The 9909-nt window shown below is 56.1% G+C and overlaps 1 protein-coding gene across 1 annotated transcript; it reads right to left on the reverse strand.

The window, feature by feature from the left end:
* Positions 1-598: 598 nt before the first annotated feature.
* On the reverse strand, positions 599-9062 carry ECHS1 (enoyl-CoA hydratase, short chain 1). The gene is made up of 8 exons (XM_025918265.2): positions 8912-9062; positions 7558-7755; positions 6929-7056; positions 5816-5915; positions 4536-4640; positions 3936-4055; positions 2106-2173; positions 599-1115 (listed from the first exon to the last, which is right to left on the reverse strand). Exons 1-8 carry the CDS (start codon positions 8997-8999, stop codon positions 1050-1052), a joined length of 873 nt encoding a protein of 290 aa, XP_025774050.2. The 5' UTR covers positions 9000-9062; the 3' UTR covers positions 599-1049.
* Between the last annotated feature and the right edge of the window lie 847 nt (positions 9063-9909).

A 9909-nucleotide genomic window follows, 5' to 3' on the forward strand; every position in this document is an offset into this window, starting at 1 on the left:
GGAGGATGAAGCAGCATGGAGATGGGCAGCAGGGAAAACACCGCGAACACACTTGGAGAGTTAAAAACGGACGAGATGGTAACCTGTACGTTACATATATTTTACCACAAGTAAAAGAATGCTCGTCAAACACGAGAAGAGGGTGCACTCGTAGGACGGGAGTAGAAGACAACCAGTCAGTGCACTTTGGAGAAGCGTGGATGCAGAATTCCATTTTTATAAAAAAGAAAACTGAGCTCCGTACTCATGTGTGCACGTGTGTGCACAGAAATATCTAGAAAGCTCCGTGCCTGTTAGCAGTGGTTACCCTGTGTGATGGGTGACTTACTTTATGGACTTCTGTGCTGTGTGACTGTCGTCACAACAACAAAGCGGAAGTTTGCACAGCGATGTGATGCTCACCTCCAGAGGAGAAAGGCACGATGCGATTTATGTCTGCCACGTAGTCAGCAGCGCCACCCTCGGAGCGGCACGTTCACTGGCTGTGAAACCACACAGCGACCCGGCAGGGGACACACTTCCATCTGAACGTGACACGCTGTACACACTCACTATCTCAGTTCCTGAAATTGAGTAAAAACTTAAACACGCCAAAGGCTCGTGAGCAGAATTATTTTCAGTTTATTTTGAGAGTGTGTGCACGCAAGCAGGGTGAAGAGGCAGAGAGAGAGAGACAGACCCTCAAGACAGAGAACCTCAAGCAGGCTCTGTGCTGTCAGCGCAGAGCCCGACGTGGGGCTTGGTCTCATGAACTGTGAGATCGTGACCTGAGCTGAAATCAAGAGTCGGACGCTCGACCGACTGAGCCCCCCCGGCGTCCTGAGCAGAATCTGATTAAGAAGAATATGCTTAGTCAGGACGTGAACACACTCCAAGTGCCGATTCTCACGGCCACTGGGTTCAGACTGCCCACCACTGAGAGCACGAGCCCCGAGGAGCTGAGTGTCCCCCACACAGCCCTTTACAAGAGAAGGACTGATTTGCTTCTACAACTGTCAGACTGTATTTTCTCTCTTTAAGTAGAGACTTCAAGGCGGAGACAGAGGCGCTCACTGGTCTTTGAAACTGGCCTTTCTCTTTTCCACAAATGCAGTCATCCCTTCCTTCCGGTCTTCCTGGTGGGAAAGGGAAAAAAGGCGGAGATGGACATTTGTCAAGCGTGGGGCTCAGCCTGTCTGGGGTTTGCTCGGTCTGTCGGGTTCCTCTGCCCTCCGATATCCAGAGCGGTGGGGGCACTGGGAGGGAGGGTCCTGCATTGGGATCGCCTGGAAACCTGGGAGTGACCCAGATTCCCTGACCACTTAGGGTTGGCCTGGAAATGGCAGTTTTATATGTCACTCAGCCCCAGGTCTGATCATTCAGGGGCCACTGATTTACATGTCAAATAAACTCTCATCCACAGAGAAGCTCAGATGCACGTGTTTGGGTCATTCACCTGTTCTGCACCTGGTTTAGTGGCGGTCTGTGTCAACGAGTATCCCGAGTGCCAAGGAGCAGGACACGGAGTGCAAGCCCACCTTGTACCTTTCTCTGCGCGTGCACATGTGCACACATGTACACACACACCCTTCCCTGCACGCGCATGTGCACACACATGCACACGCATACCTTCACTCCCTCGACAGGCAAAGCTATTTCTGATCTCTCTTTTATGAAACACCTACATAAGACTTTCTGATAAAAAAGAGGTTTTAATGACCATTACAAGACTGACCACCTTTTGGTTACTGTCAGAAATCCTAGAAAACACTGTTCTGAAGCTCTGGGTTGCAGTTTCAGAACACATTCAAATTCCGTTCCCAGCAATTTGACAGATCCAGGAAAATTATGGGCAAGCGGACTGCATTTACGTACGGGAGCTTGCTGTCTAAGAGTGCAGTTTCTAAGACCTTCCGTAACAGGAAGTCACCCTATAAGAGCTTCCATACACTGCACTTATTTGCGAAAATCATGCTCACGGACAGGATACATCTGATCCAGTTACTGGGGAAGTGAATGGTTCAACCAAAGAGAAATGGTATCTAATGAAAAAATCTACAAGGAATTCTCCGTGATTTTTATGGCTGGGACACTTGTGACGCCTCATCTGAATGTTGTTTACTCACAGTAGCGAACGTTGAATAGAAGAGCTTCTTCTCCAACTTGTTTCCCTCTGTTAATGTCATTTCAAAAGCTGAAAAAGAAAATCCTGAAGTCATGAACTCCGGTGTTAGATGTGGGAACATATCAATTTTTTACAGTGATAGGGAACATTTCCCGCTGACCCACATCAACCTCAATTTCACCATGATTGAGACCGCAGCCTGGGAAGCCCTCCCTGGCTGAGACATCAGCAAAGCCACCTGCTTAGAGGGCTTCCTGAGCTTCCTGCCCAGTGGCCGAGAAAACAGAGGCGTGAGGAAATGAGTCAAGGAGTTTAATGACCAACTCTGTCTAATCACAAGAGAATGTGGGAGCCTACAGAGGTAGATGTATTTCACAAAACATTAAAAAAATAAGAATTAAAGGGGTGCCTGGGTGGCTCAGTCAGTGGAGCCTCGGACTTTGGCTCAGGTCATGATCTCATGGTTCGTGGGACTGAGTCCTGTGTCAGCCTCTGCGCTGACAGTGTGGAGCCTGTTGGAGATTTTCCCTCTCCCTCTGCCCCTCCCCTGCTTGTGCTTTCTCTCAAAATAAATAAAAATTACATGTGTGCCTGGGTGGCGCAGTCGGTTAAGCGTCCGACTTCAGCCAGGTCACGATCTCGCGGTCCGTGAGTTCGAGCCCCGCGTCGGGCTCTGGGCTGATGGCTCAGAGCCTGGAGCCTGTTTCCGATTCTGTGTCTCCCTCTCTCTCTGACCCTCCCCCGTTCATGCTCTGTCTCTCTCTGTCCCAAAAATAAATAAACGTTAAAAAAAAAAATAAATAAATAAATAAATAAATAAATAAAAATTACAAAAAAAGAAGAAAAAAAAGGATTTATTAAAAACAAAAAAGGGAATGAAAACCAGAAAAAGGAACATTGTGCCAGAACAGAGTCCTGGAGTCCCGGGCAGTAAGAACGCCATTGCTCTGGGCCCCGTCTTTCTGGCGAAGGTGCAGTGTTTCTCTTGGCTGAGCACCAGGAGCAGCAGGTCCTGGGCGAGGGGTGGAACGGTGGCAGGTGCCCCTGACTGTGGCCTCACGGACACTCTGCAGGAACAGCAGCGTCCGCTTCTGGAGTGTGTGCTACCCACACACCCCCGCAGTGAAGCGTCACAAACACCAGCTCACTCAAGTAAGGTGGCCGCAGCCCAGGGTGACCAGCTTTCCCGCATATGAGTGCAGGCCCGGGGGCCTCAGCAGCCATCTCGGGCCCACGGTCTTCTAGGCAGCACCAGGCAAGACCCCCAATGCCTGGACCACGTGCTCCGTTAAAACTCCAGAAATTCTCAGAAGGGCCACAGCCGCTTGGCCGGTAGAGAGCAGATGGGAGTCTGGAGCCACGGGGGGCAGCAGGCACGCTGACCCCGGTTCACAAGGGTGTCCACGAGCCTATACTACCCGTCCGGCCCTGCCCACGGCACAGCCCACAACCTGCTGCGGACAGGGAAGCATCCCCCACCAGGTTCTGGGGGCTGAGCCGACTTTCTCAGGAGCCAGACTGGTTTCACTCTAGGGACCATCCTGCCCATCCCACCCATTTCCCTGTAGCCCAGAGCTCGTCACCCTCTGTCCCTCAGGCTGGCTCCTTCCTTGGGTTGTGACAGCAAGGGGACTCAGAAGGTTTCAGGAGAATCTGTAGCCAGCAACCCAAAACTAGAACTCTACAAAGAGCCAGGATCACAACATGAAGAACCTCGTGATTTCTGTCCAGGGTGGGTTAAGATGCATGACTTAGAACCAAAGCCTCGAGGCTCACGACTGTTCCTGTGCTGCCCGGCCCTTGGACCTTCGCCTCCCGGCAGAACCCCCACCTGCATTCACGGACTCTTTGGCCATTGCTGCTATGATTTTGGAATTGCTGGCAATTTTCTCCGCACACCGGATGGCTTCTTCGACCAGTGTCTCCACAGGAAAAATTTTGCTTACAAGACCTGAAACACAAAAAGGTAAATAACATGGGAAAATAGCACTGGTTATGTTTTTCTGAGTCATGATGCTGTGCCAAGAGCCCGGGTCTTCTGGGTGCTAACAAGGGGCTGCAGTGACACAGTAAAGGCTCCACGCCATCCCTGAGGTGGGGCCGATGCCCTCTGCTGCTGGGGCCACTAGGCTCTCACAGACACATAAATTAGGAAGAGAGAGTCCCCCAGGGACAGAGAAGGAGTGTGTCCGCCGAGGGTCTCCAAGATCCCCCACCGCTGACACTGGGCTTGGGAAACAGGATGGTTTTCTAATGATTCTTTAACCAGATGTTTGTTTTAGTTATTTTATACATGGGGCATTCCCAATAAAAAACAAAGGCAGCTGTCCCCGGGGTTCTCGGGACACCGGAAAGCACGGCTGGACACAGCCCTCCCCTCTCTACTCAGCTCCCCGTGAGGGCGGCTCCATGGGGCAGCGCTGGCTCCCACCTGCTTGCTTGGCATCCTGGGCAGAGATCCGGTCACCAGTGAGGACCATCTCCATGGCCAGTGACTTTCCAACAGCACGGGTCAGTCTCTGGGTGCCCCCTGCACCTGCAGGCACAGAAGGCTGCAGGTCACAGCCAGTTCATGGCCAGTGCAAGCCAAGACGCTACAGACACACTTCCAGCAAGTTCTGAGGGGTGAAGATGGGCCCCGTGGGTGGGGCAGGTGGGCAGAAAGGAGGCAACTTAAAGCCCTCAGGGGAGGCTCCTTTTCCTACTCAGACCCCACGCCTGGCAGGCCGAGTCCTCTGCATGAGCAGCTCTCTGGCAGGAGTCAGACTGCTCAGACCCTGGCCCCGCGCAACCTGGAGGGCAGCTGGGGTGGCCTCTGACAGTGGCCTGCTGCCCTCAGGGTATGGAGTGAGACCAAGGCCTCCACCTCCTGGGCTGTTGAGTGTGTCTTTATCTCCAGTGCTGGCTTCTGTGCACCCCACTCACCCTCCTGCTCACTTGACACTCTGCAGCTGGAAAAACAGTGATCTGCCCAGTCATCTGCCCCACGCTGAACCCCAGGCTGCCAGGATGAGCCAAGGGGACCACCTGAGGGAGATACCCACAGTCCAGCAGGCTCAGGTACTATTTCAAGGAAGTGCAGGCCTTGGGCACAAGGACAGAAGAGCCCAGTGGTCAGCAGAGCTCATCCAGGGCTTTCCTTGCCCGTATCTGACCCCACAGCTGCTCCCTGCCTGCCGGGCTGCTCAGGAGATACTGTGAGCTCCAGGCTCTACATGCACGGCAGAGACCCTGTGGGGAAGTGAGCCAGGAGTCCTCATCAAGTGGTCCCCAGGGCACAGAGAGGTCACTGTTTGCCCACGGATCCCGTCAGCCTCCTCGTACGGTATCTGATTCCCTGCTCTGTTGAACCTGGGGTCACAAGCCAGATCACTGCAACTATAATGCAATATGCAGCCGGCCACTCCTACTAGCGTCTGACAAGGAATCGGGCTGTCATTAAAGGAGACTGCGCAGCCAGAGGCTCTTGAGCCACTGTCTGAGCACTGTTGTATCCACTGGGGCTTAGTGTGCTGGCCAGCAGAGGTAGCAATGGGAGCAGAAAGGTGGCCGCTGGGCCAGTGCTCGTTCGGCAGCCCGGGGTCCCTCGTCAGATGCAAGCTGCATGCTTTTGTCTATTGGTGGAAAAGCCCATCACTTCCTGAGACGTGGGCAAATTCCAGAGAATTATCTGAAGGAAGACTTTACGTTAGAGAGGTCATCACGCTTTACCTGGGATGGTTCCTAGTAGGATTTCCGGCTGCGCAAACTGGGCTTTCTCTCCGGCATAAATGATGTCACACATCATAGCAAGTTCGCAGCCGCCACCAAGCTGCAAAACATGAGGCGCCACCAGGAAACCCAGTCAGAAATTCACTCACTCTATCTGCCTAAATTTTCTGTTAAAATGAACCTGCCCAAGAGTAGCAAGATTCACACAAGAGATGCAAAATTAGTTACGTGTTCCCATAAGTTACCCACAAATGGCCGATGCTGGCAACGGGCCCAACAGCAAACTCTCTCAGCTCTGTGGGTCCCACAGGCTCGAAGGCAGCCTCGAAGGCAGCCAGGGAGTTCATGAATTAGCAGGCAGGATGGTGGTCCAATAAACCCGACTGGCTGACCCCGGCTTACCCAAGGGGAGCTTTGTTAAAGGATCACTAACAGAGCTGCCTTCATCACTTCGCTACGACCAGCCCCAGTGCCTTTGAGTGCCCATGTGCCTGGACAGAGTCCCTGAACTACCACGCGGAGAACACGTCTCTCAACGGCGGCAGAGGCTGTCAGTTTACAGGTGCAGGGCAGGCTGCAGCCATTAAAACTGTACAGAAAAGGCAGAACGCAGCCTATAACCTAGTAGAGGCAGTCATTCCCTGGAGTCATGGGGGCTGTGGTGGGGACAGAGGGGCTCTCCTAACAAAGGAACCAGAAAGCCAGCGGTTGAACGTCCACTAACAAAAGCCAGTGCTGTAATGTGTTCTCTCTGTGCTTCCCGGGTCTTTGGCGTCACTTGGTAGGAGGGGCATGCTGGCTGGTAACTACACTCTGGCCTTTCCTTTTCTTTTCTTTTTAAATATTTATTTATTTTTGGGAGAGAGACAGAGCATGAGCAGGGGAGGGGCAGAGAGAGAGGGAGACACAGAATCTGAAGCAGGCTCCAGGCTCCGAGCTGTCAGCACAGAGCCTGATGTGGGGCTCGAACCCACGAACTGTGAGATCACAACTTGAGCCAAAGTCAGACGCTTAACCGACTGAGCCACCCAGGTCACTCTGGCCTTTTCAAAACAAAAATCGGTTATTTGATGCCTGCCAGTGTGCTGAGAGGAGGTGTGGCCCGACACTCACGGCGTAGCCATTGACAGCAGCTATGACTGGCTTCTTAACCCGGGCAAGTCGGTCCCAGTGGCTCAAAAACATGCCGGAGTAACAGTCCTGGAACGTTCGGCTCTGCATCTCCTTGATGTCGGCTCCAGCTGGGGGGTGGAAACGAGGTCCCAGTTACGAGAGCAGAGACCCCATGTTGCTATGGGAGCTGTGAGTGTGTAGGAACGGCCAAGCAGGACCTGTGAGGCGATGGCCACAGGGACAGAGGCGGCAGCAGGGACAGAGGCGATACACCGTGGTATTTGTTGACGGAGGTGACACAGAGGGACCGCGGGATAGGAACCAGGTGCAAGCGGGACTCAGAAGGCTTATTCATTAGTCACTTAAGCCCTCAACGCACATAAAACCCGACTGTCGGGGACCCGAATTTCTCTCAAACTCATTTTGCTGGTGGAGCACACTTGAATGTTAAACAGACAGAGCAGTTATTTGAAGAAATACTGGTGTCGTTTACGCTTCACATTTCAAGAAACCCCAAGTACTAAAGCGTCTGATGCTGCCACGGAGGTCTAAGTGCCTACAATGCCACGTGCCACGGTCAGACCGCCCCTCCAACACCTGGCTGACCGGCGGCCATGCTGCCCACACACCTGCAAATGCCTTCTCCCCACCCGTGAGGACGATGGCCCCCACAGCGGGGTCCTCCTCAAAGGCGTCCAGTGCCTGGTTGAGCTCCACGATCAGGCCATTGCAGAGCGCGTTGAGCGCTTTGGGGCGGTTCAGTCGGATCAGCCCCACGTTGCCGTCCTTCCCCTTCTTTTCTGTGATGAGGTACTGAAAGTCAGCACCTGGGGTGAGAGGGGACAAAGGGATTTCCATTCACGTAGGCATCGAACTAGCGGGACTTAACCCGTCAGTGCACGGAGTGACCCTGACATGTCCCCAGCCCAGTCCTCAGGCAGCAGCACACAGCTTTCAGCCTCATGGGTGGCCTCTGTACCAGTCTCTACCCTCACAGAAGTGTGAACATTTCCTTAAGCTAGAAAGCAAACCCAACAACAAATAGCAGCCCACAGCGGCCTTCCTTCTCCTGCATGTGCTGGTCAACACTGCCCAGAACCTGCACTAGGGACATCCCGTGACCCTGCAGAAACAAGGGATGGGGACATAGGTTCCTTCAACAAATGCCAACTCGGTGGCAGAACCAAGCTGCGGACAGAACACAGCAGGAGGCACACACAGGGAAAAGGTGACTGCCGCGGCCGGGAGGGTCAGGCCGCTCAGATTTGGGGGGTCAGTAAGGCCTGGAGAGGAAGAAGTGTAACCTGGGAAACCACAGGTGTGTGTGGGGTGAGGATCGGCACCTACCCTGGGGGTCGGTTGGGGAGCGACACGGAAAATACTTAGCAGCAGCACGAATGCTGCCTGGGAAACGACTGCTGACTGCAGGTCAGGGGCAGAAGGGAACCTCAAGGAAACGGAGGGTAAGACCACAGGCCGTGGCAGCGGGCAGTCACGTGGGTACCTGCGTGGGTACCCGCCAAAGGAAGAGGAGGCAGGGATTCGCCCAGTTCAGGGACAAGCCAAGCGCTCCTCGGGAGGCCCGCGCCCCGGCTGAAGGCTGAGGGCGGGACGGGCCGGCCAGACCTGGGGCAGCAGCGGACACGGGCGGCCCGCACTGGAGGCCTGCCGGACCAAGCACGTGGCCGTTTCCAATCCCGAGGCCCCAACTGCACCTTCTCTTGAACTCCCGAAAACCAACAAGCAAACTGAAACGGCCAGCGGTCTCGGCACGTGGTCCTGATCCCAACTGAGGGGGCACCAGTAACCCCGGAGCCCAGCGGGGGAGGCGGCAGGTGCTGAGGGGCGGGGTCAGGCCCTGGCGGCGACTGCGGGTGCTGAAGGGTCAGCTCCGGAGTCGAGCAGGGTCAGGCCCGGGAGTCCCAGGTGCGGCCGCGGTGCCGGGCCCCCACCCCGGGTCCGCGCCCTCGGCTCCGCACTCACCCGAGGCGAAGGCGCGCAGGGCCGCGCAGCCGAGCCGGGGGCGCAGCGGGCCGCGGACGCAGGGTAGCAGGGCGCGCAGGGCGGCCATGGCGCTCTGGGACGAGTCGCCCCGCCCCGCGGAGCCGCCCCCGGCTCCGCCAGTCAGGGCCCGGCCCGCCTCCTGGCCGGCGTCGCGAGAAGACGAGGGCATCGCGAGACCAGCGGCGTGCCGGAAGGGGGCGTGACGAGGCCGGGGGAAGGGGTCGAGGCTCGAGGAGCCAAACCCGGCGCGCGGGTGGCAGCGGTGGGCTGAGGGATTTTGGGGGGCCCCGGGCGGCGGACACCAGCCCTGAAGATGCCGAGGGCCAGGCCCGCCGCTGTCTGACCGCCCGTGGGGACCCCAGTCAAGCCGCCTGACGTGCCCGGGAAGGTCGCCAGGGGCTGCCGGGCCCTCTTCTTGACCTTGACCTTTAGCCTTCGGCCCTTGCCACCCCGTTCCGGACGTGTCCCCCCACTTCCGGGACGAGCCCCCACGCGGCTTTCCCAGAGGCCGGGTTCGGGGCAGGGCTCGCGGGCGCGGGGTCCCAAGCCTGTGCGCCCTTGGGGATGCCCTGGGTCTCTCACCACCCCCCCCCTCCCCCCCCAGTCCTGCACGACAAGCGTGACCGCGGGGTCGGAAAGAAGCTGAACGGAGTGATGATTCCTGACCGCTCTCCCGGGGGTGGCTGGCATTCTGTTGGTGCTTCGCCCCCGCAGCCCCGCGCGCTCGGCGCCGCGGAGACATTGTGCTGTCCCTGGCCCGCGTGCGCTCACTGTGGGGCGTCCCTGGCTGCACCTCCCGCGCACACCGTGCGGTGCGTCCCGGGCCCTCGCGCTCGGTGTTGCATAGTCCCCAGCACCGAAATTTTTGTACGTGTAGGTCTAGACAGCGTGCGTGCGTCACCGTACTGATTGTTTACACTGGCGGCCAGGTAGCTACTGAATACTAGATTATGGGTAGCTTTATAAAAGTAATATTT

The sequence above is a fragment of the Puma concolor genome, chromosome D2 (assembly GCF_028749965.1).
Source record: "Puma concolor isolate L17-30 chromosome D2, mPumCon1.1.hap2, whole genome shotgun sequence".
NCBI classification, from domain to species: Eukaryota; Metazoa; Chordata; class Mammalia; order Carnivora; family Felidae; genus Puma; species Puma concolor.